The sequence below is a fragment of the Phialemonium atrogriseum genome (genome assembly GCF_030411735.1).
Source record: "Phialemonium atrogriseum strain 8032-3 unplaced genomic scaffold QBC33scaffold_19, whole genome shotgun sequence".
NCBI lineage: Eukaryota > Fungi > Ascomycota > Sordariomycetes > Cephalothecales > Cephalothecaceae > Phialemonium > Phialemonium atrogriseum.
Genome location: NW_026848156.1, coordinates 59,256 through 87,079, shown reverse-complemented (window position 1 = coordinate 87,079; position 27,824 = coordinate 59,256). Strand labels below are relative to the sequence as shown.

The following is a 27,824-nucleotide window of genomic DNA, read 5'->3' as shown; positions in this document are numbered from 1 at the left end:
TTTCTCGAGGTACCTCTTTTTTGTGCCTGCCATGTCTAGAGTGCTTTTCCACCGCAACGATCGTCAACTAAATACGAGCAAAAGCAAGCGATTTTGGGCCAATTTCACTTTTCGTTTTCTGGTCCGACATGGTTCCCTCTTCTTAAGCTACCGCCGCCGGGGCTTCTTCCGGTGCAGCTGGCGTGGCACTCTTGGCGTCGACGACAGTATCCACGGTGAGGTTCTTCTTCTCGGTGAAATGACGGGGGAGGCGATTCTCGTTGTCCGAGTACGGATGACCAGCCTCCTCGCGGGCCATGTCATTGACCCATCGCTCGTTGCCCTTCAGGCCGCCCTTGCCGTTCTTCTCGACGCCAACCTCGGCCCATTTGGCGGCGAGGTAGAACCACCCGAGGGCGTTGCCAACGGTGCCGACCTCGTCCGAGACGCCCGTCTTGGCAGCATAGCTCATCTTCTTGTATAGATTGTCGTCGGTGAAGAGCTCCATGAGGTGGCCGGCGACAGCCTTCCAGTCGCCCGGGGTGACAAGGAAGCCGTTGACGCCGTCCTTGACCTGGAGGGGGATGCCGCCTGCCTTGGTGGCAATGATGGGGCGGCCAGCATGGAGAGCCTCGGAGACCTTGACCTCAAAGCCCTCGCGAGTAGAGAGTTGGAGGACGACGTGAGCTTTGGCGATGAGGGTGTTGAGCAACTGATCGTTCGGTTCCAAGCGCATGACACTGATGTCCTTCATGAGATGCGGGTAGTGTGTCTCAAGTTGATTCATCGTCTGGTCATAGATCAAACTGGCATCAGGATCATCGACCGATCCATTGCCACAAACGACGAGCTGAGGGACGTCCACGATACCGGCCTTCTCGCATCGGCGGCGGAATTCAGCGTACGAGTCAATGACAGTCGGGATGCCCTTTGCTGGGTCGAAGCGGGCCACCTGGATGATGTACTGGCGGGCCGGCCAGTGCAGCTCGGTCCTGCACAACGGTCAGCTACAGATATCTTGGACATGGCGTTTAGGCCGTGGGCAGATACTCACATGCGCTGGGAGTGGCACGCAACATTGTAGATGTGGCCATAGTAGCCAGAATCCCAACTATTCATTGGCTTATTGAGACCATCGAGCCAATCGGTTGTTGCCGGGAGGTAGACGACCTTCTCCTTCGGAACCGTGTGAGGGACGAAGATGGGGATCGGGTGGCTAATGAACATGTCTGCCTCCTGGATATTGCTCCACAGGAAGTCCCAGATGTCGGCCTGGGGGGAGCCAGACTTGGCAACGAGGTCACTCCGGATCTGGATGTGGGACCGGTAAAGGACCGGGCGATTAGGGGTCAACTTCTTGATGAGCGGGATCAAGCCGGGCATTTGCGGGTCATCGATCTGTCATGTTGTCAGTGTTTGCCGACGACCAGGTGGGGCCAAGACTACGAGGGGGAAAGCAGAGAGAGTAGAGGTGGGCACTGACAATGGCAACATGAGCGCCGCCTTCCTCTACTGGACGGAGAGGACCGCCCTCGGACAACCAGTACCGGTTGGCATTCTCATCGATCCAATCAATGATGGCCTGCTTCTCCTCGGCAGTGATGCGCTGGTCGGGATGGCTGACACCCTGGAGGATGTTGTGGACGTTCTTGGTGATTCTGAATACGCCAGGCCGCGGCTTGGGAACTTTGTGGGGTGTCAGTAATCGAGAACAAAAAGCTTCAAGGCGCCTAGAGGGTGGATTCATGGCACTTACCATACCAGGTCAGATTGACACCCATCAGACGAGCGAAGCGGACCAGTGCGTGACGCATGAGAGCCACACCGCCCCCTTGGGGAGTGGAGCTAAAAAAGGCCACGCGGATGTCATTCCCACGAAGCTGTTTTGCATAAGTCAACATGCTCTCCCAGGTGGGAGAACTGCACGTGTCCTTGTGGTTCTGCAGGGTAGTGAGATGGGCGCGGAAACCAGCATCAGTCTGGACGACGCCTCGGAATCCAACCTGCAGAAGAGGAACAAGCGAGGGACCAAAGTTCCTAAGAGCGGTGTGTCAGCTCAAGTCTTCTTCCCCTTTCCCCTTCGTTTTCGACCAGACCTGGGAAATGGACTCACATGATGCACTTGCGGGCCATGGAATCAGCCTGCTCGTCAACGCGCTTGGCATCCCAGAAACTCTTCTCCTTGAAGTCGTCATCCGGACGCATCACGATGGGCACAATGTCCAGCTCCAGCCACAAGCGGGAGCACAGACTGGGGCTCATGTACTTGAGCGTGGTGGGCAGGCCGGCTCCAATGAACTTGACAAAGTGCTCATGCTCGTACTTCTCGGCTTCGCTAATGACGAAGTCGGCAATGACATCCTGGCCCATTTTCAGGGCATCGTCAAGCACAATGTGCTTGACGGAGAAGTCGATCAGGTAGACAGTGTCGTGGATTGCCAAGGCGACAACGGCAGTGTGATCATCCGAGAACACGGCGGAAATGCCGAGATAGAGGGTCTTGGGGTGGGGGGACCAATGTCAGCAGGGAGGGGCAATGATGAGTGGACGGTACTGGGCGACGACGTACCGTGAGAGATGGTCCGAATTGACCTTCCTTCTCCACGATCGAGCTCATCTGCCTCTTGCGGTGCGCCGAAGCGCCCGCAGAGAACTTGCGACCCTTCTCAAAAGCCATGACGGATAGGATGAAGGACCGGAGAGTTCTTAGGTGTGGTGACTTCTGCTGAGGAGTGGAGGGCCTGCTTGCGTGTTCCGATGGGCTTGGAGATCCTCGTTCGTGCTTGAGAAGATCCCTTAGGTGGTGGCGGTGGTGGCGGTGGTGCGTGGTTGGCAGGGGGGTTTCTGTGGAAGATGAATCGCGAGAGTCCTGGTCTTGCGAGTAAGTGTCGGCAAGAGGGTGAATCGACCGAGAGGATGAGGAATATGAAGGATCTGCCTGGGGGGCAGGCCGAGATAAAGTAGTTTTCGGGGAAGGAGCAGGTGGTGAAGCTCGATTAGACGGAGTGCAAGAGCTAGAAGTGGAAAGAGGTTCTGGGGTGCGACGCAGGTCAGCAGGGGTACTCGTGCAGCTGCAGCCCGTCCGACTCGGTCACTTTGACCCTGCAAGCTGCGTTGCTAGGTCGTGAGGAAAGTGCAGGGGGGGCTTACCACCGTGGAAATCCTGGTCCTGCGCCTGGGCCTGGGCCTGGGCCTGATCGACTGGAGGTTGGAATTGAGTCTTGTGAGGGCGAAGTATGGGCTCTTCCCCTACCTGACGAGATGGCTCGGACATTATGAAGTTCGGGGAGGGAGGTGTCTATATAGGTATTCGCGAGGTAGATATCTAGGTAGGTACCTAGGTATTGGTGAGGGTAAGGTAGGTAGGTAGGTAGGTTGTAGGTTTACCCCTGACAGTGTTTGCTTGGGCTTCCAAGGTTCAGCTTTCCACAATTTCTGCGGTTTGGTAGTGCTACCCTGGAGTACGGTTTCCTGCGTCCGGTGCCAGTTCAATCCCGGTGAGACAGCCCGATGTTGGGGCCGTGGTGAGTGGCGGGTGGTGGGTGAGCAGGTCCTAGAAAGTACCTGTACATGTCAATTGGCTGTTCTGAAGTGCCAGGATAATAACGTAAACTAAGTATGGCGGGGTGGCTTCTATCTGCCCCCCTCATCGCCAATCTCCTCGCCCCCCAATGTCTCCCCTCGGGTTATCAGTGTTGACTGTTGACCAGGTGTAATGGAGGGGAAGGGGGGTGGGGTGAGTGAGGGATGAAGCCGAGTCCGGGGACGGGGAGTTGGAGGGGCCAGAAGGGATGGTGGGGTATCGGCATGCGGCTGGCTCAAGGTGACTTTACCTGCACGCCGCCTGCCTGCGCGCGTGCCGGAATCAACCCCTTCCAGGATGCCTTATTGGATGGGTGGCCGCCACCCCCAAGGTAACTAACTGTCTTGAGATGTCCGAGGCTCTGTCTGACACACTTGTGTGCAGTGAAGAGTCGGTGAGAGGCACCATCAAATCACCGTGAGGAGGAGCGAGAGGTTGGGGTCAACGCAAAGTTCGAACCAACTCACAAGAACTCAAGAGCAGGGATCCGTGCTTGTCCTTTTTCTGCGACCAGTTCACTTTTTGTCGCACCTTTCCTGGCCTGGTTGGGTCGATGGCCACTGCTTGTTGCTTTTTTATATCGACAGGTCTCTCCGGTGAACCCGCTCCGAGACCAGTGTTACTCGTTCAAGGGGCGGTGTCGGTGCAGGTTGCAACAGGCTTGCTGCAACTGCCCTTGCTCGTCGGACGAGGACGAATATCCCTACCTGACTACCTGCTGCAGCTGTACGAGAGGCCGCGGGTAGTGGTTTGCTCGTTTAATGTCCCCTTATTAATCAGGGCCTCGTCGAGTAGGTAGGGAAGTAGTAATTTGGGTTGCTAACTAATCTGCAAATCTCGAATGGAGAAAAGATTGGCTTGGGGAATGATGCAGCAGAATAAGAGATGTTTGGAGTCTAGATGTACCGGGTCCTGAGGCGCGGTCTCTCCCTATATGCCCTACGTCATCAGCTAAAGCCAAGCTTACTGTAATCGTACTATGGACATCACGCGCCAATGCATGATGCCATGCCTGGATCGCAAGAGACCGACATGGGCTGCGAAACAGCCCATAGAGTAGAGCGCCTCGAGGGCTGTGTAGAAACATACCATCTGTGCAGGCACAGTAATAGCTTATTATTGTTGGGCAGGAGAGAGGCCAATGTGAGCTTTGGCAAGCAGCGTGGATTCGATTTGTCGGAGAGCCCCTCAAAAAGTGGTGGGCAGCAAGCACATGCAACAGGGATTGGATGTCGGCCAGTTTCTCCCTATCCTCTTTCCTCCTCTCTTGGCGCCTCGAGTCGCCACCGCATGCATGCTAACTGCCAACCACATTGCCTAACTAGGCTTCGACCAGTCTCATCCTGTTGTAATAGTATGGCGCCACTGTAGCACAGACAAAATCCTCCCAGGCCAGATGATGCCATTGCTCGCGCGCCCAATTCCTAGCCATTGGCCGGCCCCCAACGAAGACCCCGCATCTCCAGCATAAAGTCGCTTAATTTGCTAGTTCGCTCGTGTTAAAATGCAGGGGCGGGCACTTCCGAAAGGCCCACCTTTAAGCTCCACAACTCGATGCTCCAACAGACGGGCAGTTGAATGCCTCATTATTAAATAGGTAGGTACCTAAGTTTCTAAATGGCTCGTCTTCAGAGAGAAAGGAAAAAGAGACGGCGAAAGAGCGACCGTTAATCGAAAGAGCGACCGTTAATGTAGTATAGTGACACAGTTGAGCATGGCCATCACCGACCGACGACCACCTATTTCTAGCTCCCCCCTTCCTGGCCGATGCCTTCGAATATGCCTTCCAGCCAATCCAAGCTAACCTGTGCGAGCTGCGGCTCCGCCCCGAGCTGGCAGTGCTCGCCGGCCCCAAGATCCGTCTTGAACAGGTGGTAATACCCCTGGCTGCCGAGCAGCTTAGCGACCTCCTCCGGCTGGCCCGGCGCGGTGTCGTCGTTCTCGCCGGACGCGACGAAGACTGGGCATCGGACGTCCGGGAGGATGCCGTCGAGGGTGTACTCGCCCAGCTGGGTGAACCACTCGAACGGGCTCGCCGTGTCGAACGCCCAGGTGCCCTGGTCGAGCAGCCAGCGGAACTGGGTGACGGTGCTGGTGTTGGCACGCGCCTCGTTCACGACCGCGTCAAATAAGGTCTTGTTCCCGGAGTCGAACAGCTGCACCAGCTCCAGCGGGAACTGGTCCCTCAGCGCCGCCTGCAGACTATACAGGCCGTCGATGAGCAACACCGCCGCCAGCCTGTGTTCGCGGCTGGCGGCCCGGGGCGCGAGCGTCCCGGCGAACGAGTAGCCCGCGAGGGCGACGCGGTCGGTGTCGACATCGGCCCGCCCCGACAGGTAGTCCACCACGGGCGTCACGACGCTCCACCAGTCTGGCCGGAACCCTAGCCCCTGTTGCCGCCGCACCGTCGACTGGCCGGGCCCCTCGTACGTGGCGAAGTTCCACCCGCGCTCGTGCACCTGGCGGCCGATGGAGTGGTACAGGTCCTCCTGCGGGCCGTCGTACCCGTTGCCGACGAGGAAGGCCGGACGGCGGACGGCAGTGCAGTTGCCCCGGCTGCGGGGGGCGGGGTAGAAGATGACGGGGATGTCGAACCCTTTGGCGTGCACGGTGGTCCGCTCCCCTGGCACTGGCAACAGGGAGATGGCCTCGCCGAAGTCGGCCAGCTAGCTCTCCCACAGGGTCTCGAGCCGCGGGTCGCTCGCGTTGCCGTGCAGGAAGAAGTCGGCGGCGCGGTAGTAGGCCGACGAGCGGAAGAAGGCCTCGCGCCGCGCCGACGGGTGCTTGGCACCGCTGCCCGCCGCGTGGATGCTGTCGGCCAGGAACTTGAACTCGCGGTAGAAGGACTCGAAGTCGCCCGGCGCAATCTGTGAGGCCGCGCGCAGGATCTCGCCCGTCGCGGCGCCGCCACCGTTGGCGAGGGAGAGCTTCTCTGCGAGGATGAAGGCGAACTGCGTGTCGTTGGAGAGTGGGTACATGGCTAGGCCAGGCTGGGCTGCTGCTGTCACACCACCAAGGTGAACGCCCAGCAGGGCGAGAGATGGTGAGAACCGCATGTCGATGATATTATCTTCAGTCACTTTGCAAATGAGACGATGGAAATCTTGTGTTTACAATCACCCAGCCGTCCCAACTGAACTTACAGATGGCACTCTTATATGACTCGGCTCAACACCGATCCCAACAACATTGCGCGTCCTTCGGTAGAACCAGGCCTCGATCTCGTTCTCGCTCGAGTTGCAGGTCGAATTTCATCCTACACGTTACCTTAGCATGTAGTGCTGACGTACCTAATAAATACCGGCACCAGCGACAAAAGCAGGAGCGGGCTTGGTTGTAGTGAGAATGGAGCTGTCAGCTGAAGGAGCACGGTGACTGGGCAGTTACAACACAGGATCTTATCCGGAAACCCGTCCAGCCCCGGCAGGATTGCCGTACAAACCAGCCCTACCAGGGGAAGCTTCCAAGGTGTCTAGAGAAGCCCCTAAAAAGAGGAAAGATGTGGGTCATTGAGTCGTAAGCCTTGAGGGTGGCTTGCATGGAGGATTTAAAAAGCGGGCGAATTCAACAAACGAGAGCGATAACGAGCGAGAGCATGCAATGAATAATACCCTTGCGCGGCTGCCTGAATATTAAAATCAATGCTGGCCACAACCCCCCTGGACGTAGTAGGCGCAGCGAGCCAACGCCACAGCTTCCCGCCAGTCTCCCGTCTGGCCTTTGCGTGCCCTTCTCTCCTTCCTCTCCATCACCGTTGCAGCCTCTTGCTGCTCGTCATCGCCATCCTCGAGGCACCACCCACTGTCAAACCCCAAAGTGGCCGGCGCGGCTCCCAACGCGATCCGCATCTTCAACGCCGAGCGCCACGGCAGTGGGGCTCCTCCCTGGACCACAACGGGCTCTCCTTCATGCCTGTCACCGTCCCGGAGGGCAACATCTTGTACCGCGGCCGCCACGACCCCGAGCGGCCCCCGGCTTCTCGAGTGGCTAGCCTTTGAGTTCGAGCACAAATCCCAATTCGCGCAGAGCTGGGAGACGCCTCCCGGCCTCCCTCCAGCCTCGGCGCTCTCTGCACGACCGGTTTTCTTCCTCCGCGCCTCCCCCTCCCCACAGCTGTGCTCGGCGTTTGACGACATTGACTGGGTGGGTGGTCAGAGCCGCTTACTCTTTCTAGGCGACTTAGTCTCCCACGAGCGGACGGGGTGTTATCCAGCAGGACGGGACCTCGGTGACCGCGATGACAACCCGGTGCGTCGTCAGTATCACAGTATTAAGTAGCTTGAACAGGTAAGTCGAGCGATTCCAGGATCAGTCAACGTGACATAGCCTAAGGTAACTCGAGACTACCGGACATGCGTCTTCAACCATAGACTCTACAGACTGGAATGATAGAATGAATAATTATTGCTGGCACACGCCATGGATAATCTGGGTTCGGAAGATAATATACACAGCACCCCCAAAACCTAGGACTTCTCGAATCTGGAGGCCACCGTCTTCCAGTTGATGACATTCCAGATAGCATCAAAGTACTCGGCCTTGCGGTTCTCGTACTGGAGATAGTAGGCGTGCTCCCAAGCGTCGATCCCCAGCAGCGGCTCGAGTGTGCCGGTGACGGGGTCCTGGTTCGCGCGGGTGACCAGACCCAGGGTGCCGCTCTGCTTGTCCTTGACCAGCCACGCCCAGCCGCTGCCCTGGATGCCGGCCAGGGCAGTGTTCGTCTTCTTCCTGAAGGTCTCCAGCGAGCCGAAATCCCTCTCGATAGCTTTCTACATGTGGTGAACAACCCAGGTTAGCCTAAAGATCAAGATGCGATAGAGGAGGAAGCGATGGAATCGGGCGCACCTTCAGCTCGCCCGCGGGCTCACCGCCGCCGTCCCTGCTCGCGGGGGCGAGGTTCTCCCAGAAGAGCGAGTGGTTCAGATGGCCACCGCCGTGGAAGTTGAGCAGGGGAGCGACCGAGGCGGCTTGGGTGAAGTCACCCTTGCCCTCGGCCGTTTCAATCGACTCAAGGGCGCTGTTCAGGCCATTGACATAGGTCTGGTGGTGCTTGCTGTGGTGGAGCTCCATGATCTTGCCGGAGATGTAGGGTTCGAGGGCGGCATAGTCGTCTAGAATGGCCGACGCAAGGCAGGTTAGCACCGTATTTCCGAACAAGGCCGAGGTCGAGAAGAAGAAAAAAGGTAGACCAAAAGCAAGAACAGGGGGGTAATGGAACCCGGCCCCCATTTTGGACCTCTTGGATCGCCGAGAATAGCAGTTGATAGAAAGATCACCTACACGGCAGGTCGGGGAGCGTGGCTTTCCCTCGGATGAAGCTAGTGCTTGCGAGAGCGGCTGCAGGCTTCATAGCTCCAGCTCGGAGAGCTCCCCGCAGAGCGGGAACTGTTCGCAGAAGGGTAGCAGACATGTTTGCTAAGATCTCCAGTTGGCAATCTCAATCAATTGGAAAGAACGGACGGTTGGCAATCGAGACAGCTTTTACTCGGTCAACAATTAAATTCCACAATCGGATGTTGTTGAGGAGATGATGTCAAGACCGGCGAGGAAACACCTGGAAAGCTCGGCACTCTGTTAAGTCTCGCAGCTAGGTAAGTCTGTCGTCATGCCTAGTCTTGGCCCATGTTACCCACCCGTGAGCCCGTGCCACCACCCGCTGTGGCTTGACCGTAACCACGCGCCACAGTCGCGTCAGGCATCGCGACTTTCCACCCACGGAATCTTGCCCAGTTGTAAACGGCGGCAACCAACAAAATCGGCTCTCTTGGCCACTTATAAGGCCAATTGTCTACAGCCATGTCATATTACGATATTGATGCCATCCTCACGGATGCAGAGGTAACCCCCCCAAAAACAAAACCCAGCCTTCTATTCACAGCTCACAAACCCCCCTCCCCCACCAGAAAATACCCTGTACCTTCGAGATCGACGTCCCCAGCCTCGGCTACCTAGACAACAGCCCCTCGCAGCCGCTCAAATCCGGCACGCAGCTCAACCTCCCCCTCTGGCTAGCCGAGATGCTCGCCCTCGCCAACACCCACAGGGCCGCAACGACCACCGACGACGACAACCCCGACGGCGACCCGGACGAGGCCCGCTCCTTCGCGACGCTCAACCTCCCCCCGGCTCTCTCCAACGACGTCGCCCAGGCCCTCAAGGCTGACCCGCGCGCCGTCGCCCTGCGCGACCAGAGCGCCCACTTCTACGGCCTCGCCGCCCGCATGCTCGACCTGTTCGAGGAGCCCGATCTCGCCGCCGTCCTGCGCCGCACCTTTGCCGCTCGCGCCGCTGAGGTTGCCCTGCACGCGCGGAAGGCCGGCGGTGGTGGTGGTGGTGTCGCGGCGGCGAAGGGGTCCTCGGGGGGTTCGTCCGCCGCTGCGGCCGCGGCTGGGGCTGACGAGGGGAGCAATCTCGGGGTCGGCGGGGCGGGTGGGGAGTTCCTCAGGGGGCTGGATGAGTGGGAGAGGAAGCTGTTTAGGAAGGCGCACGATGGGACGAGGGCTGGGAGGGAGTGGATGGATGGTGTGAAGAGGCGCTGAGGGGACACCACGTCGAGAGGGCCTTCTGTACCGTGACAAAGAGGACGAGTCATGCACCAAATATCCTCGACAACGAAGCTACACCTAGCCGGTCGAGAGACACTTGGAGGGGTTGAGAGGAGGACCACGAGTCAGCTCCCATAATTACACGATACGGTATGCTTGGTTTGATGTCATCCCAAAACGCCAAGACTGTCCGACAGTATGTTGAGTCGCCTGCGTGGTGGACTCCGGCGTTAAGATCGGCCATGCGGAGGACATGGCATGTGTATGCCGCGAGTCAAGAGAACGACGGAGTCGTTTGGGCTGCCCGTCTGGTTTACGGTCGTCCTGTTGCAGGATACCGGCCGAATATCAGACAGCAAGGAACAAGCGAGCTAACAGGCGGTTGGCTCATCCGGCTCACACGACATATCCAACGGGAAGAACACGTATCGCGGCTCGGCACTTGAATGAGTGTTGCCATTGAGCTGCTCAGACCGAGGTGGAGAAGCTCCGACCGCCATAGAATACTTCTAATAACTAGAACAACTTTGGCCGCTTGCAAGAGCAGAGGCTCTATTGTCCGTAATGGCTTGTTATGCCACCAGAGCAGCAGGTCGGCTTTGAGAAAGCCTTGATATTGCTACTCTTTGCTTCCCTTACTTTGCTTCCTTGTGTGCTGTCCTGATAACCGTAGAGCGGTATCGCAGTGCAACGCCGTCCTTCGCTTAGAACGCAGCACGAGAAACCACAGCAACGAGCACAATGAGGCTCGGCCCCTGCCTGCGCCTTCGGCAAGGTTACATATCTCTGGCCCGGCCCAGTAACGGCCGCACCGCAGACGCAAACCCCGCCTCCCCGGCATCGGCAGGATCCACCCATCTCCCTACTTGGTGGCTCGATCGATCTCCGGCACTGGAAACCCGGGGTTTGCTTCTTCTTCTTTTCTTCCCCGTGTACGACGACGCCATGCAGTGCAACGTGGGCGCTGGCGCAGGCGCGCCGACCTCTTGCGTCATGGGGGGAGCAGGTGGATGACTTCCACCGGCCTTGTCAAATAACAACTACGTCCCACCCCCTGAAGTTCTCGGGCCGCGGCCTGGCCGGACGAAAACCATATTAAACCGTCCATTTGCCGTCGTCTAACCGGCAGACACAAAGGGGGGGGACCGCGTCCCACGCATCACTACATCCCTTACAATCCCCCTACGCGGGTAAGCGACAGGCAAAACCCCCCCTCCCGCCCCGGGCCCCCCAGATCGTCCGTTCCGTTGGGCGGTACACCCCTCCTCGGGGACCCGGACAGAGATCCAGAAGACGCAGACATCCGTCCCGTCCATTCCCGGCCGGTCTGACGCGACAAAGGTCCCCGCAAACATGCCTAGCCTGCCTGCCGGTAGGGTGCATATCCCTCCCCCAGCCTACCCGCCCCCGCGTCCCGGAATCTGCCAGTCGCCGCAGAAGAAGCTATCCAATCCACTTGCCGGGACATGGTGTTTCGCGGAGCGAACCTCCGACCCGCCATAGGTAGCGAGGACGGAATCAAAAGAAAGAGAAAGAAAGAAAGGTCAGGGACAAGGCTAGTGGCTATTTTCACAACTACCTACCTACCCCCCGTAACATTACGTCGCACTGCTTGCTGTGTGGGGTGAAAGGGTCTCACTCAGCGATGTGCCTGGCCTGGCCTGGCCTTTTCCCCTGCGCCCGGCTCAGAGGCATCAGGTAGGTAGGCAGGTAGGTTACCTCCTAGGCTTACTACGTGCACCAGTCTTTACTTAGTAGTGTGGAGTTAAAAGGGGGCTGAGGGCGGGCAGGCGCATCGCATGCGTCTCGTCTGTTGTGTTCGGTCGTGTACCAGCAATGTTTGTTGGTTGCTTGATGTATCGCCGCTGGGTTTTTGGGATGCTCCGTTTTTCATGGTGGCGTTTTTTCACTCTCAAAAAAATAAAATTAAAAATTAAAAATTTAAAGAATGCCGGTACGTATCTCTGCTTACAGCAGAAATCTTCAGCAAGCGGAAGAGACCCTGTTGGACGCCACGTGTTTCGCCTGTTGCCCGTCGCGGGTGGACAAACCCGTTGGTAGCTAACCTTCCCGTCCAAAGGGTGACGTCAGATTCATCAAGAGTTGGCACAGCGAGGGGCAGAAGTGGTATTTTCAGTAATGTTTCTCTTTTGGAAGCCGTGGAAGGCCTGCTGCTGGCATCATGGATGCTGCTGCTCCTCTCTCCCGCCCTCCCTCCGCGTGTGTCTGCCACTTGCACACCAACTCCCCGTCGTCCCACGTATAAATCAATAAATACATGACAGCGACCATGTGTGTACAACAGTACTACACAATGTGATCTCCCAGCATTTCTTGGTCCAGGATTCTATCCCCCTTCCCTCTCCCAGACCCGATCCCAAATGCTGTACGCCACTAGTGTCCTTCTATTTTTGAGTCCCATTTGGCTCACATGTGATAACTGCCCCTGGCTGACCCCGCCCCCGAGAAATGGCGTCGCCACTGCTTGGCCAAGGCAAAAACAAAAGGCAAAAACAACAAGCATGCCTGATGCGGGTATCTACAGCGTACATGATTCTCTGGTTCCTTCGCGGAGCCACGCTGGTTTTTGGTAGTAAACAGTAGAAGTGGACAAATTAGATTGGGGCGATCCTCGCCGGTACATAAGAAATAACAATGTGCTTGGCCCTGGTACTTGTCCAGGCCAGTGACACAGAACGAAATGAGCGGCACGAGTTGGCTGGGTATCTTTGAATCGGAGGTAAGAAAAAAAAGAAAAGAAAAATAGGAAAGGAAAGGAAAAGAAAGAAATGGGGGGAAGAGTGAAAAAAAAGTTGCGACAGGATACGATGAAGTCTATGTCTTGAGGGGTTTCATATCGTCGTGACATCGAATACACATAAAATGCTTGCTCGTGAGGTGAGGGTGGGTTTGAGGGCTGCGTGACGTGCTGGTCATTTCCGTAGGCCGACCTTTTCGGCGAGGTTCTTCAGCCAGGCGCTGACATTCTTCTTGTCGTCCGGGGCGCATCGAAGCATGACCGCGTCCCGTTGCATGGGCCCGACAATGTCGACATCGCCACGCTCGGGGAACTTGCCCTCAGCGTCCAGTATCCTTGGAATGTCGGTTGGGAGACCATCTTCCTGCGTACGCCGCATGAGTGCAGCCAAGGCCTCGTCGTTGCCGTTTTGGACAATGCGCTCAATGAGGTCGTCCTCTATCGAGTGCCACTCGCCCTCGATCTCGGTCCACTTCGCTTGAGTGAGGGCGTAAGTGTTGGACGTTGTTCCGTAGTGCTCGCCCGTCCGGACCAGATGCTTGGTGTAGTTGATCCTTGCCAGGTCCCAATCCGCACGCAGCAGCGACAGGGCCTGGAGGTTGGTCGCTGCCGGCTGATGGGGGCGGGGAAGGATGGTAAAGTTGGCATGACCAAGACAATCAGACCACTTGTCGTGCTCGATCAGGTTTGGGATCGGCGAAGCTGTCTCGCCCGTCGGAGAGGTGGCGGCAGCAAAAGTCATGGTAGGCACCGGACGAAACGAGGACACCGAGGGCTTGTTGCTGAGAGGCGGCGTGAGGTTCGGGTTTGGCGAAGGCGCCTCAAGAATGGGAGAGGGAACCGAGGGGGCCACAGTTGGGGATTGCAACGGCGAAGCCTGAAGTGACGAGCATGTAGAGGCCGGCAGCTGATCGGTGAGGAGAGGCGGTAGGAGCGGAGTCGCGGCCATGGCACGGTCGCGCTCGATATCCTTCCTGACACTCGCGTTCTCCACGTCGAACACGGACGAAAGCACAATACTGTCTGTGCTGCCATAAACAGACAGCGCAGGGGTCGGTGGAAATTCCCGGCTGAAATCCGGCATTCGACGGCCCAGCATAGAAATAGACGATGAGCTGCTTGAAGCGGCCCGGGAGACGGTCCGGGAGACGCTCGGTCGGTGATCTAGCGATGGCTCAGAGGCGGGAGAGAAGGTCAAGTCGTTGCGTCTGCCGACCGATTTCCACCGTGTAAGGGTCGGGAATCTTGATCCGAGCTGCCTGCTCCAACCGGTGAATGTTGATTCTGAGCCATTCCGCCTCCTCTTGGACCGTGGGCTTGTTGCATCCAAGTCGCCATCACTCAGAAAGCCGATATCATAGTCGATGTCCGTTCCGAGGTATTGGACGGTCGTTTGGACTGAGTCGGCGCTACGGTGGACGCAGGGCTCGTCGCCTGTTCGCGCAGAGGGGTTAGCATTCCAGGTTGCATATCGCACAGACAACGACGACCTACACAAGCAACCATAGAGCTCATAATGGCTGGCAAGGACCGTTATATCCTCATCCTCCCTCAATGGATCCTCCTGCACGTCGGGGAGCTGGGATTTGCTGCCCTTGGACGTATGCGAAAGCTGCGCAGGCGAGGTGGTGTTGTCATGGCACGAGGAGGCTACCTGCTCCAGGGAAGAGGTCGAAGCCGAGTAGCGCGAATAGCCGTTGCGAGTGAATGTGGGTGTTATTGGCGAGGGCGAGGCGAGGTCGGACGAGGAGGAAGACGAGTGATTCGTGTAGTAGCTGTAGGTTTGGTCGCCATCGGCCATGTCATTCCCAAGCTTCCGCTGCTCCACGAGCTGTGGTAAGATCAGGGGCTTCAGCCCAGGCGACATTGCGCGATGTCGGACGCAAACGCAAAAGTTGTGACAGCAGTAATCTCGAACATGCAGGCTGGTGGGAATGCGAGAATTGGCGTGGTAAATGGCGGGGTGAGGGGTGAATGATTTGAGCTGTTGGAGCCGGTTGTGGAGGCTGGTAAACCTGGATTTGGGGGCCGATGACGTTGGGGGGGCCTTTTCGCCGTGCTTTTGTTGCGAATTGCGGGAGAGTTTGTTGCTTGTTTCCGTGGTAAAATGTGTTTATCCTTCAATTTTGACGAAGGGAATTTTCCAGAAGATCCAGAGTTTCGGCGGATTATATGGAGATGGCCCACTTGCCCTGCTTTTTATATACGGGCAGCTCCCTCCCGTCTTTAGCGGAAAGTATAAGACCCTTCTCGCTTTCCCGCCTCCGTGGCGTGCGTGTTCGCGTGTGCGTTGTGTTGCGTTCGCCTGAAGCTTGTAATCGACCTCGCTGGGAACTAGAGATTTGTGTCCGGCCGTGGCCCGAATGTGTCTTGGTTGTACTGGAGTGGCACCACGTGTATTTGGGCACCGCAGCTTGATGTAGTCGGGCGTGGGCGTGGGCCGTTGAGGAGGGGCCTGCACTTGGAAAGGAATGGAACCTTGGCTAGGCTCTCCCAGGGATGGTCTAGCTCGTCTAGCTCCAATCAGGAATTTCTGCCCTTGCCTTCTCAACGTAGGTACCTCAGTGTCGGTACCTAGGTAGGCACGCACCTGGTAGGTACCTAGGAGCGAACAGGCACACAGCGCCTGGTGTGTAAGAGCCAATGGATTGCAGTGCTGACTTGAAAATGGCTCCTGCAGCTGGGCTACATGAAGCACAATTGCGTCGAATATGTGGAGCGGTGGTGGTGTCGTCGTCGGTTGTGGTGGCCGTTGTGGTGTTGTGTGTTTCCTCTAGGTTGGACAGCCAGACGATTAATGGCTGTGATTGCTGGCGTGGGTGCGGCCTGCCTTTTGACCAGCCTAGTGAGCGAGGGAGGTGGGAGGGTGGGAGGACGACCTCTGGCTGATGGAGGGGCGGGGAGGTTCCTGGATTTTTCGGATCGCAGGTGGGCTTTTGTTGTGGGTCCTGGTGGGCAAGTTCAAGAAAAACAATTGCGACTTCGGTAAGTTAGGCGTTACCTACAAAGTACCTACATAACAGTAACACCTGGACATATAAGTAGCGCGCATAGCACGTAGCCTCCATACTGTGTAAACACTGGACATTCCGTATCGCACCACCCCCTGCCGGTGCGATTACCTGCTAGGACCCATGGATGCGCTTCAGGTGGCCCCCTGATGCCTAGAACGTGTGGCTTCTGAAGTGACGGGAAGAGCTGGTGGACTTGCAATGGAACTTGTGGGGGACTTTGCAAACCGCGTGTCAGGTCTTGAGTCACGCAGTCGTCGTGACCAAAAAAAGAACAACTCTCACTGGCCATGTCCAGTTTACAGTTCACAGAAGGGAGGGGAAATCGCTTGGCAGGTTGGGATGTGGACCAGGAAAGACCCGAAAGGGAGACTGGGCTACTGCGCTGCAGGCTTCATCTGCCGCGATGGGAAGGAGCAATGGCGGCGGCCATGAAGCACCAAGCTGGGCCCCTCAGCTCAGCTTCTGGTCTTGCGCTCACATGGGAGGTAGGTACCCAGGCGTGCCAGGCAAGGGGTGTTACCTCTTAACACCTTATCAAGGCCAAACCTGCGGAAAATTGTTAGCAGATGCCTTTAAAATTGTTAGTAAGCAGCGTAGCCTGTACACCACTTTTTCATCATCACTTGCTAGGTACCTAGGTACCCATTCCGGTAGAAAATCCTACTGGTTGTCTTCTGGACCAGAGAGTTTGCTTTCTCCGAACCTATCCATCCATGGCTCTGATCCTGCGCAAGCCTGCAAACCAGTTTAGGTATTAGTCGGCAATACGCAACTCGGAATCCCACAACACATATTCGCGCCTCGTGCTACGTTTTGTAAAATTGTCCCAACGACATTACTCTGCAGGCGGTCCAGACGGTAATGCGGGACGCATTGCATTCAGCGATCTAGGCGTGCCGGGCCAGGTCTTCTTCGGATGGCCTGGGGCTCACCGTGGATTGAACGTAAAAATACGGAGTACATGCAAGCGCTAACACTAAAAAGTCCAGATTCGTAGCCAAGCCCTACCTGGATGCCCGCGCTAAACCTAGATGAGGAAGCGCACAGAGCAAGATCGCCTCGCTGGCTCAATGGCTCAATCATCATCGCCTGGGCACCTGATTTTGCACGATACGTGTACACACTGAGCAGCTGTTTGAAGTTTGAAAAAGGCGGTGGGATTACATAGTTGGCTTGCTGTTCCCGAGGAATCCATGTGGTAGAAAGTATCCGCGCTACTACGCAGTAGGTAGTACACGGCTCATGAGGGGGCAATATGGAAGGATCGCAGTGGCGGCAAGAGAAGCTTGAAGTGGCGCTTCGGCATTGTACCGGGGCAAGAACGATGAATCAGAAGAATCAGAGATAATTCAGAAAAGAAAGTCCTGACATTCACCATGCCGGTTAGGGGTTAGCGTCCCGGAACCATCTCCCAATGTGTACTAGTTTTCAAATTCGTCCTCTCGCTGCCCCACCCCCAACGAAGAACGAAGTCGGCGTCGCTGACAGCAGAATTGGACCGCCGCTCCTCGAGATGGGCTCAAGATTTCCAGGTTGGTTGTCAGAATCCCAAAGACCTAGCCAACTCCTCATGTTGGGTTGGCCTGGAGAGGCCGCCGCCAGCCGTGTCGGGTCGACTTGCTCTCCACCTCCCAGATCACGCCATGGAGGGTTGCAATGGCAATCTCTCCATGTCCTCCCTCGCAAAACAAGTGTTACAAGCCAGCGGGTTCGTGAAGGAGAGGCCGGCCACAATACCGCTCGTCGTCGTTGTTGCCGTGTCTTCTTTCTTTGTTTCTATCTCCCCGGCAGCTTCTACGTCTACTATGTACGGGAGCACAGGCCCAAGAGCGACCGCACAGGGCAAACCTAATTGAGATTATCCTGCCCTCTTCCCGGAACGATGGCTTTCCAATCCGGGTTCTCCTGGCTGTCCAGGTCCCCGCGAGTCCACAACAGCCAATGGGTCACCAGCGATCCACCCTGGGTTGAGACTGTCAACGAGCCGTCCCCAGAAGAACTTTTAATCTATCAACCCGCCTCAGCCCCCCAATGAGGAGGGTGCGAGGAAGCCGGCAAGAATTAGCCGCGGGAAAGAACTTACTGGGACCAGCTCTGTTGCCAGGCTGATCTGGCTTGGGCTCTGGTTGTCACTACCGCAACCAGTCTCGTCTCGCGTGTACTTCTCGTCTCCTTCCTCTTACCCGGGAAGGGGCTTTGGATGGACGTTCCAAGCAGGCTCATCCGCGGGGAAGGCCGGTAGACGGGAGAAGGAAGAAACGAAAGAAACAAGCACCACACCCAGACTTCCAGTAGGTATAGGTCGGCACATCGGAAAGACCAAAGTTGGCTTCGTTTCGCAACTGCCGTGACCACGATGGATGTTTATTGCCTGTGTCCTGAAACTCCACGTCCTTCCTCGTCTCGCAATACCCAGCTCTTGTTCAAACCTTGCCCCCTCCCCAAGCTGATTGCCGCCGCGGGGGTGCCTCTTCGACAGCTCCGTTGCACAGCATAGCAGTCGTACTCAGCCGCTCGATCGTCTATATTTTTACTATCTTTCAAATCTGGGGTCCGGGGTTTGGTGTCAACAACGTGCCGTGGGACGATCTGGTGCCACCCGCCTGAGGATGCCATGTTTCTCAACAGCCACCGGTCCGTCGGCTACATGTTTGACCCCCTCCTTACTCGACTCGAGATACGAGTCTGTGACGCTTCTTGTTTGTTGACGGAAGACTCCGCCGATCGACGTCACACAATAGTAATATCTTTTGCGGGGCAGGTCAGTAGCTCAGCGAGGGAACGGGAGGAAGAGCGGATCTGTCAAGCGCTCATCGAGTCCAACAATGGTCCGGACGTAGCATTTTCCACGTGTGGTTGCAGCCTCATGCCTCCACGGGGGACAGCACGAAAAGATACCTTCTTGGTACGAGAACAACATCCACCCGGATGTCCTCACTGGTTGCCCGTGGGTCCGGAAGTCCATGACCCATTAGCCTACCGGCACTCCGCCACATCCCATCTGGCAACGATTTGCTCTTCGCTTACGGAATGCTGGCCGACCAGAACCAAAGCTGGGCCCGAACCGGGCCACGGCCGAGATCGGTGCCAAGCGTGGTCTACCCCGTAGGGAAGAAAAGATGGGAAAAACTAGTATATCGCTGGATCTCCAACAGAGTCTAGACTCTCGTCGGCAGCTTCCTTATCCACTCGAAGGAACACTCGGGTGCAATTTTTTTCACCCTCCGCCTTCTCAATCCATCCCTCACAAACTCCAAACCCTGGACGTTAGGCGTGGAAAAGAGAATTACATTGAGGAAATACCGCAACCCAAGGCGTCCCAATGCTACGATACGTACGGCACTGCATGTGTACTTGACACGCGGCAACCTTCCAATACACACACAATGCGCACATGACATTCCCACACGATGGAAAAGGCGCCTCGGGACGAGCAAAAAGCGACGTTGTCAGTGTTCCGCCATGTGGCAGACTGGCGGTCCCCCTTCTGTTCCTTGCATTAGCCAGCCCTGAGGGGGGGCGGTGGTTGGCGGCGATTCGAGGCCAAGGGATCCAGCGTTTCTTGGAAGGAGCCGCTCTTTTTTTGGTGCCTGGCGATCCCCTCCTGGCTCCTACTAGTGTGCCTACAACGCAGTAGTTTTACGTAGTATATCCACCAAGGTAGGCCAGGCTATAGGGCGAACCAAGGATTGAGAGAACCACAAAAAATCGAAAGAGAAAGAATCATTCCCAAAGCAGACAGTGGAGCTCCCTTTTCCATTGCCCCTCAGCCCCTCAACTTCCCGTCCCTTGATCGGTAAGCTTATCCTTATCCCGCCGCATCAATCAACTTCCGGGCTTACCTTCCGGGTTCTTCCTCTCTTCGGCCAGCTGGTCCTGAATTAACACCGGGTCGTTCCATGCCAGGTTCCCGTTCATGCAATACGCCAACTCTGACGTCTTCAAAGAAAGGGGTCACGTCACGGAGGGGCGCACCTCATCCACGACAGCTCCTTGCCTTGCACGTCTTCTTGCGCTAATAGAAGCTGCTGATTCTGCCCTTGATACTGTTGCGCATTTTCACGTGTCATCCTCGTCCTTCCGTAATGCCTACATACTTGTTGTATAAGTGATGCGATCGCCGCATGGCAACTTTTAGGGCGTGGCAAGCAATTTACACCACGACAATTCCACAATGTAACAAGTCTGGTCAAGATCCAGCTTGCATGCTGTAAACCCTGCGTGATCCCGGCTCCCGGCATTTGGAGATACGGAGGGTGCTCCGGAGGGAAGGCACCTATAAATTACCGGCCTATTTCTCCGTGCACATCCTCAAAAAGTCCCCTCGCTGCTCCATCATGCCATACGCAGAACAGCAGCCACAATAACCCTCTCCCCGGTCACAAGAAAATGGGGGGTTGCATCCCACGCCGCAAACGTGACAACTAATCCGAACACACAAGAAACCCCCACCACCAACCCAGAACCCCAATGGCGCCGTTTCCATGTCCAATCCGACGGACCTTTACCCCGGCAGGGCGCGTCCCTTGCACAACCCCCCCGCGGCCCGCCGTTGTGGCAGGAGCTAATTCGATCCCCCCCCCCCCAGCCCAGGAACAAAGACATCCCACGCCCGCCAATTCCTGTGGGGGCGCTGGGAACCTGCGATTGGGTTTCGTGGACCTGCATTAGGGGGCAGGGAAGGGAGGGCAACCAGCATGATGCGGCTTGCCCGTCTCCGCCTGTCGCGTCGTGCCAGCGGTGTCGATATATGTGACCGGCGGGGAACATTTTTGCTTTGCTGGCCTGATCAATCTCCGCGGTTGCAGCGGCCCAGTCGTTGTGGGAACGACGACCGGTCAAGCCTAGTTGCAGCCAGAATGTTACCAGGGCCGAAAAGGCTGCCCGGGGTGGTGGGCGGGGATCAGGTGATTGCAAGTTGCTGTCTCGTCAGCGCAGCGTCTTCTGGGTGGGTGTTTTCTCCCGAGCCGCGAACATGGAGATCGTGGCCATGTTGGCCGTCGTGGCCAAAGGGCGGTGTGCGCGATTTAATCGGTTCGTCCAGGGACGGGGGATTGCATCGTGGCTGCAGAGTATTGAGAACGGGCTGAGGGTCAGGTTTCTATTCCTGTCTCAACGTCCTGACCCTGCACTCGGAGGATGGTGGGCTGTGATGCCGGCCGGGGCCCCAACAAATTGTAATGAGTTGGGGTATGGCTTAGAAGCAGAAGGAAGGAATGCGTCCTCGTCCGGTGGTGCTGCACCAATCGGCGGGTGATGATGGCCGGGATTACCTGCAAAGAAAGGTATGCCAATGGTAGGTATGTCCCAAAGACTGGGAAGGGGTTGGTCATATCCATGGTGAGGAAATTCCCAAAAACACAGGGAGTCGAGAAAAAAGCAACCTGGGGCTGTCCACGAAGCTCAAGTGAAACTCGCGTTACACTCACGTTGGCAACCCCGCCGTCGTCAGAGTTCAGCTGAGCAGCCCTTCTCGCTTCTGTGGATGTCTTACATCAAGTAATGTTACAATCTCCAGTCTGTATCCTGACATGCCAACTCGTCGTACTTTGCGTCTGTTTTTATTCATGTCAATATGTGGAACTTGCACACTTGGGTGTGATGATGCTTTCACTGCAACTGACGTCAAATTCATGCATTTGAATCAAGGGGGATGTCGAAGCTCTGAAAATCACCCATTGCTACCTGAGTACCAGGGCACCATAGCTGGACTTGAACTAAGAAGAGAGGATATTTCTCTTGGGCGTTGAGCGTTGCAGTGGGAGGATATGAATATTGCAACTATCGAGAATGTCACATGGCGCTGTACAGCAAGCAAGCAAAGTTGGTCAAGGGTAGCTGATATTTAGTTGCCAAGTCTTATGCTACGCCAGATAGTCTCCATGTTGCCCTCCCCTGTGACCCCAAGTGATCTCTGGCTCTTACCCAGATCTGGATCTGAGGATATGGAGCTGAACTATGTGAGACGAGTAGAGACTGACACACTCCCTAACTCTGGGGGTTTTCCTCCTTGGCTTATATCTTCTGTTTGGCAGTTTCAAATGTTGTGATTCACTTGAGCTTGTGCCTTTGGGACACTCTTCAATCACTGTTTGGTCATGGCAGGCTACCTTGTCTAGACAATCTGTTCAAAACTATTGTGCCCTAAACTAGAGAGTCCCAGTATTAGGGGGTGGCGGGCTTGCTCCAAATGTCACCAACCCGCACTGGAAACCCCTGCACCAACAACCAATATAGGCAACTTACCATACCCCGGTTTGTATTGGACTGGAGAGTAATACTGTTACTAATGCATAGTGAGAGCAACGATGTCGGCGGCAAGCTGGTAGACAAAGACTTATTATATTTCCAAGAGCAACACCCGAGAGCTCAGTCGCCACCATAGCCCTGTCACCGCGAAGGCAAAACTGTCTTTTTGCCTTGCACACTATTTATTTCAACCAGCAGCACAATGATAGCTCAGAAAGACTAGAGCTTACTAGCCAGAGCTCAGCTGATACACTATCAGACGACTATGCTACTCCACCAAAACGGCTTCTTCCAGCGCCATAATTGCCTTGAACTATAAGCTCCCCAACCTTGGCCGAGGCCAAACGAGCAACGCAATGTGACAGTGTCGAGACATTCGATACCCATGCCATGCGGCCGCATCACCTCTTTGGGCTCGTCCAAGTCCGCAGACGGATACACGCCCCCTGGCCCATCCTGCCCGCAACAAGCCACAAAGCAGGTGCAGACCATTCTCAGCGACCAGAAACGCCTGATCCTCTTCCTGTACTGCGACCTGTTTCCGGATATTCCCAGAATACTGGCTGGAACTGGAATCGGATGGTAGGAAGAGACACCATAGGTCTGGGGAGACAGTGTTACACAATGGGAACGTACTCCTGAATCTTGGTAGTAAAAGCTACGAGCTATCTCTTTCCCCAGTTATGAGAATCTATATCTAGACTAGAAAGCGTTGAAAGTCCCAAGCTATGTCTGGTGGTTTGTCTCGTTGCATTATAGAAGAGCTGCGGGACTGAGGTAGGTCCGTATTAAGGGGCAAAGCCCCCCTTGAGGTCGAGTCGCGTTGCGTTCGATGACAAAATCAAGCGTCTGAGGTCAAATCCGGGGTCTTTGAACGAGCCACGATTACGGTTGGGTTCTAAAGGGGACCATGATTCGCAAATATGCATATGTATTACCTAACCCATAGCCTAATAGGGGACTATCAGACCATACAAAAGAATAAATACGAGGATGAAGACAAAATTATAATTTGACAGATAGATTTAAGCACGGGAGTACCAAGTACGTCCCACCTCAATATCCAACGTGCCCAACAGAACATCCAAACGCGGGTATCAAAAAAAAGCGGTCATGCCGGAGATAGCAAGAATCCAAAAGGAACTGCCGTCGCATCCCACTAGGCGCTTCACTGCTTGATCTCGGTGGTCTGGTCGTTGCTCACCTGGCGGCCCTCGAACCCGACCTTGTCCTCGTCGCTGAGCTCGTTGCGCTCGCGCTTGAGGACGGCGGAACGCGTGTTGTGCGTCTTCCAGGCTGGAGTGCCGAGGTACTTGATGCTGCCCGGCTTGGTGTCGTCGAAGATCTCGTGCACCTCCTCGAGGGGCTTGTTGGCCGTCTCAGGGAAGACGAAGAAGACGTGGATGAACATGGCTGCGCAGAAGACGGCAAACAGGACATAGGTCCTCCAGGTGATGTTCTCAAAGGCCGGCGGCACGAAGTAGGCAAGCGCGAAGTTGAAAGCCCAGTTAGCCGACGTGGCGAGAGCGACAGCCTTGCCACGGTGGCGCAGAGGGTACAGCTCAGGCGGGTAGGTCCAGGAGACGGGACCCCAAGTAGGGGCAAACGAGGCGACGAAGAGGTACGTCGACGCGATGATCGCCTTGGCAGGGGGTCCGCTGACGGACATACTCTCACTCGCCGAGGTGAACTCGCCTGGGAAAGGTGGGCGCGAATAGACTGCGAAGAGACCGGCGTTGATGCACAGCCAGAGGCACATGAAGAAGGCGCCCACCAAGAGGGTTGGCCGGCGGCCCCAAACATCCATCCAGAGGAGGGCGGGGACAGTCATGAGGACGTTGATGATGAACTGGATGCCCGACGGCAAGAGCACGTCGGAACCGAGACCGGCCATGGTGAAGACATAGGTGATGTAGTACATCTACACGGGGTGGTCAAGAGTCAGTCAAAGTGCTACGCACTCACCGCCACGCAAAGGGGGCAGTTGAGTTGTTTCGAGGTACGGAGGTGAGCTTCTTACCATGACGTTCATTCCCGTCAATTGGGACCAAATCTGGGTAAAGACTCCAATCATTGTCCGGTTGATCATATTGGGCTTGAACAGCTCGAAGTAGGTGACGTCCGAGTTGAGGCGCTCAAATTCGACAACCTCGCGGATCTCCTCCAGCTCGCGGGCGACCCACACCGAGTTCTCGTCTCCCCTCCCATGAACGAGCACCAGCACACTCTTAGACTCATCCCAGCGGTCTTTCTTGGCCAGCCAACGCGGCGACTCTGGCAGGAAGACCAAGCCGAGGAAGAGCAGCATGGCTGGGATCATCTGCAGGCCCCACGGCAGTCTGAAGGCGGCGGAGCCATCGATGTAGGACGAGCCGTAGCAGATGAAGAACATGATCAAAATGCCCCAGGTGATTGCCCACTGCTGGAAGCCGACGAGACGGCCCCGAAGAGACGGGGGTGCGAGCTCCGAGATGTAGACGGGAACCTGTGCGGAGCAGATGCCGACCGAGAAGCCGTTGATGATACGCCCAACAGCAAGCATTGGAATGTTCTGAGATGCGCAGACAATGATAGAACCGATCACCCTGCGATTTCCGGTCAGCTGTCAATGCTTCCTTCTACAGACCGCTTCTTCGTGGTTGCGCCATCCAAACTCACCAGATGACGGAGCCGATCTGGATCGAAGTCTTTCGGCCGAAGATGTCAGAGAGGAAACCCGAGACAAGGGCGCCGAGCCAAGAACCGCCGGGCATGGCAGCAGTGATGCCGCCCTGCACGGCAGATCTGGGCCCCCTGCATTCGCCTTTCTCATTGTGGCCAAGCTGGTTGAACTGGCACAGATAGGGCTGAGTGGAGATAATGGCCGACATGGACGAGATATCGAAGCCGAAAAGGCCGCCACCTGGCAGACAGAGAGAGGCATGGTCAGCAGGGCAAGGAGGGCGCGGGTGGCAACGAGCAGGTTTATCTTACCAATGACGGCGACGGCCGCAATCAAGTAGATGTTGCCGACTCGATACATCTTGTCTTGTCTCAAGATGCTCCTGGCTTCAGCAAAAAAGGGGGGAGGGGGGTTATTTCCTCTATATGGCTAGAGATGCCTGGAGATGCGGAGGAGGCAACGATCAAGGGAAGAGGCAATCGCCGGGGGGGATGGAGGGGTTGATCGTCCTTTTATGTGAAACCACAGCAGGGCGCGGGAGAAGGTTGGCCGAGTGCAGGAAAAGCCGACGGGACCAGGAAACCTTGTCACTACGGCGTAGTACCGCATAGTACGAACAGGAAGGAGCTTATTACACTCCATAGATATGGAAGTCCACACTTGCGACCCTTTGCTCTGGGAACCCCCCCGCGACCGGGGTAAGTATGTATGAAGATGGGGTGGCTACATGGGCAACCCATAGTTCTGGGGATTTGAAAGGAGGAGGATAAGGTCACCTAGGAAGGCTTGGTACATTGCCCTTCCCTCTCTTGGTGGCAACTTGAGCCTGCTTGCGAGGTAACCCCGGGGTGGGAGCGACACGGTGCGGATCTCGATGGAGCAGATGACATTGTCCTCACGGCTGCCAAAGAGAGTATCGTCATCGAGATTGGTTGGACACGGCTGCGGCCTCGACCGCGGGAAGCAACGTGCAAGAAACGGGCGGTGTGGACGGTAGACAACGGGCAGCCCCCCAGTTTTCGGTCCCATTCGTGTACCGAAGGAGGATCCGATACAACCACAACTGGGATTTCGTATGGCCCGTTGGTCACACGGCATGGGCTGATGGTTTACGCATATGGTCGGCGGTGGCCTGCCCAGATCTGGGTTGCTTCTTTTCCACTCTGCCGCGCGGATCCCCGCGACGGAAGGAAGGCCTGGGAGGCATGAACCACCGAGCCAATCAGCTGCAATTCGGCAAGTTTGTCTCCGCAGCTTCCCAAACTAAAACGACCTTAAAATGCGCGACAGGGGGTTGCAGCCAATTGGACGCAGCCCCGCAATTACCCACTGCCGATCGGCGAGTTTCTTGAGCGACGTTACCTGTAAAGTATCCGTAAACCTTGACAAGCCTTGAGGAGATGAGACTTCCATCCGGGGTTGATTCCATTGTTGTTCTGCCCGCTGCCGATTTGAAGCAATAGGCCAGTACTTTTATTCATGGAAAGAGAGAGTTGGAACTTTCAGCATCAAGGGGGATCGCAAGTTTCCATCCAACTCGTTAGGATAGGTACCTAATCAATGTTCTCGGTCATCAACCAGTCCTGCCTATCTAGGGAGGTAGTGTTGATTTCAGGCAATCCATACTTATATGCAAGTGCAAACCTTGAATCGATTAACGTAAAGTAGGAAGCAATAATACACTATCTACGACCGTAAAGTACCACTCTGTTGTACTCAATAATATCTACATACAAATAGCTATATGCACGTGGTCTTAGCATGGCCGCCAGGTGCGGCACGACTCCAGCAAATCCCCAAAAATCTCCAAAAGATTGGGATGCAATGGGTATGGAGCTACCTACCTATATATGCCGCGTCCCAAGGACTTGCCTCACGGTGAAATCAATTCTCTCCTCACTGCCGCTGCTTTCCCGCTCTCTCTTATGAACAAAATGGAAAGTAGTCGGGTCAACTTTGTTTGAGTACCTTCCCCTTTTTTGTTTTCCAGTTTCCGCATGCTCTCTGACAGCTCTTGGCAGCCGTCGGGTTGGTTGATTCCTTGACAATTCTCGAAGACGCCTCCCGCAATTAGCCCTGCACGCGGTGCCGTTAGCTAGCGGCAGCCATCTTTTTTTTGGTTGTTGCCCGCGGAGATTTTGCGAATGGGCGGCCTTGCTGCCTGACGTCATGCCACCCACCACCTCCCTCGTCTGCCTGACTGAAATTGTCAGCACGCCTGATTGGTTGACACCCCCGGGCAACTAAAACGACAACGGGCCGATAGCACTTGCTGATGAACAGCCCAATGGAACAGTAAACGGTTGTCCTTTTCTGCTTCCATTCCGCAGGATATCTGGAAGCAAGTGCAATTGGTTGCCAAAACCCCACATGAGGAGCCCCAAATGTTGAATTTCAAACGCGGAGACAAGCAAGAAAGCTTGTTCGGTCGTTGTAACCATCCAAATGATCCAGCTACAGATGTACGCATACACCCTCGCCAATCATTCCCACGCTCGGCTAGAGATCCAGCGAAGTCACGATCCATCCAAACTCTCCGTGATTCCCGGGAACATAGGATTGTAAAGCTCGCATTGCAGATACGCCGTAGATGCATGATCACAAAGAACTTCCAGCCAGGAAGCGCAGTGTTTGGAGCGATGGAGCCGAGCTCAATACGGGCCAAAGTTGTAAGCAAACTGCAGCCTCGTCGCTGGGCAGTGGTTGAAGCATCCCAACCCCAAGAATCTTTATCCCCCTGTCGAGTGATTCTTGTGGCACCATCTCTCCTGGGATCGCACTAGGTACCGTGACCACGGAAATATAGATTACTATTTATGGTGGTGCAGTCAGCAGCGTGCTACTCCAGACTCGATTCGCGATTGGAAATATCCATGAGACCCCCGTCGAAAGCCGCTACGCCTAACTCGAGGCTCGCTCTACGAGTCGACAAGTCCAGAGGATTGCCACAAGCACCAGATGCTTCGTGGCCGCATTATCCGGACCCGGTTTGAGTTCCCCATGCCTGCAGGCAGATCCCTTCGGCATTCGGCCC

General features: G+C 56.0%; 6 protein-coding genes across 6 annotated transcripts; 1 reads left to right on the top strand and 5 right to left on the bottom strand.

Annotated features, from left to right (window-relative positions):
* Positions 1–142: 142 nt before the first annotated feature.
* Positions 143–2,656, bottom strand: QBC33DRAFT_454975 (glycosyltransferase family 4 protein; the record flags this gene model as incomplete). Its single annotated transcript, XM_060424751.1, has 6 exons — positions 143–971; positions 1,034–1,377; positions 1,463–1,665; positions 1,736–2,016; positions 2,093–2,478; positions 2,549–2,656. The coding sequence occupies 6 exons, from the start codon at positions 2,654–2,656 to the stop codon at positions 143–145; spliced, it is 2,151 nt and encodes a 716-aa protein (XP_060281604.1).
* Positions 2,657–5,163: 2,507 nt separating this feature from the next.
* On the bottom strand, positions 5,164–6,618 carry QBC33DRAFT_590752 (putative dihydropseudooxynicotine hydrolase; the record flags this gene model as incomplete). The annotated part of the gene is made up of 2 exons (XM_060431623.1): positions 5,164–6,158; positions 6,234–6,618. The coding sequence occupies 2 exons, from the start codon at positions 6,616–6,618 to the stop codon at positions 5,308–5,310; spliced, it is 1,236 nt and encodes a 411-aa protein (XP_060281603.1). The 3' UTR covers positions 5,164–5,307.
* Positions 6,619–8,028: 1,410 nt separating this feature from the next.
* Positions 8,029–8,972, bottom strand: QBC33DRAFT_579540 (Manganese/iron superoxide dismutase; the record flags this gene model as incomplete). The annotated part of the gene is made up of 3 exons (XM_060431146.1): positions 8,029–8,331; positions 8,408–8,673; positions 8,843–8,972. 3 exons carry the CDS (start codon positions 8,970–8,972, stop codon positions 8,029–8,031), a joined length of 699 nt encoding a protein of 232 aa, XP_060281602.1.
* Positions 8,973–9,245: 273 nt separating this feature from the next.
* On the top strand, positions 9,246–10,231 carry QBC33DRAFT_140269 (uncharacterized protein). The gene is made up of 2 exons (XM_060422107.1): positions 9,246–9,400; positions 9,466–10,231. Exons 1-2 carry the CDS (start codon positions 9,359–9,361, stop codon positions 10,099–10,101), a joined length of 678 nt encoding a protein of 225 aa, XP_060281601.1. The 5' UTR covers positions 9,246–9,358; the 3' UTR covers positions 10,102–10,231.
* Positions 10,232–12,737: 2,506 nt separating this feature from the next.
* On the bottom strand, positions 12,738–14,884 carry QBC33DRAFT_140279 (uncharacterized protein). Its single transcript, XM_060422108.1, has 2 exons — positions 14,360–14,884; positions 12,738–14,299 (listed from the first exon to the last, which is right to left on the bottom strand). Exons 1-2 carry the CDS (start codon positions 14,730–14,732, stop codon positions 13,041–13,043), a joined length of 1,632 nt encoding a protein of 543 aa, XP_060281600.1. The 5' UTR covers positions 14,733–14,884; the 3' UTR covers positions 12,738–13,040.
* Positions 14,885–23,062: 8,178 nt separating this feature from the next.
* On the bottom strand, positions 23,063–25,331 carry QBC33DRAFT_140204 (general substrate transporter). Its single transcript, XM_060422106.1, has 4 exons — positions 25,102–25,331; positions 24,787–25,030; positions 24,149–24,713; positions 23,063–24,049 (listed from the first exon to the last, which is right to left on the bottom strand). Exons 1-4 carry the CDS (start codon positions 25,148–25,150, stop codon positions 23,297–23,299), a joined length of 1,611 nt encoding a protein of 536 aa, XP_060281599.1. The 5' UTR covers positions 25,151–25,331; the 3' UTR covers positions 23,063–23,296.
* Between the last annotated feature and the right edge of the window lie 2,493 nt (positions 25,332–27,824).

Bases quoted from the DNA above. Each gene is read 5' to 3' on its own strand.
- QBC33DRAFT_140269 (XM_060422107.1), top strand. From the start codon at position 9,359: ATGTCATATTACGATATTGATGCCATCCTCACGGATGCAGAG. The intron at 9,401-9,465 runs GTAACCCCCCCA...CTCCCCCACCAG, and splicing joins CCATCCTCACGGATGCAGAG to AAAATACCCTGTACCTTCGA.
- QBC33DRAFT_140279 (XM_060422108.1), bottom strand. From the start codon at position 14,732: ATGTCGCCTGGGCTGAAGCCCCTGATCTTACCACAGCTCGTGGAGCAG. The intron at 14,300-14,359 runs GTAGGTCGTCGT...CTGCGCGAACAG, and splicing joins TGAGCTCTATGGTTGCTTGT to GCGACGAGCCCTGCGTCCAC.
- QBC33DRAFT_140204 (XM_060422106.1), bottom strand. From the start codon at position 25,150: ATGTATCGAGTCGGCAACATCTACTTGATTGCGGCCGTCGCCGTCATT. The intron at 25,031-25,101 runs GTAAGATAAACC...TCTGTCTGCCAG, and splicing joins TGCGGCCGTCGCCGTCATTG to GTGGCGGCCTTTTCGGCTTC. The intron at 24,714-24,786 runs GTGAGTTTGGAT...CGGAAATCGCAG, and splicing joins CAGATCGGCTCCGTCATCTG to GGTGATCGGTTCTATCATTG.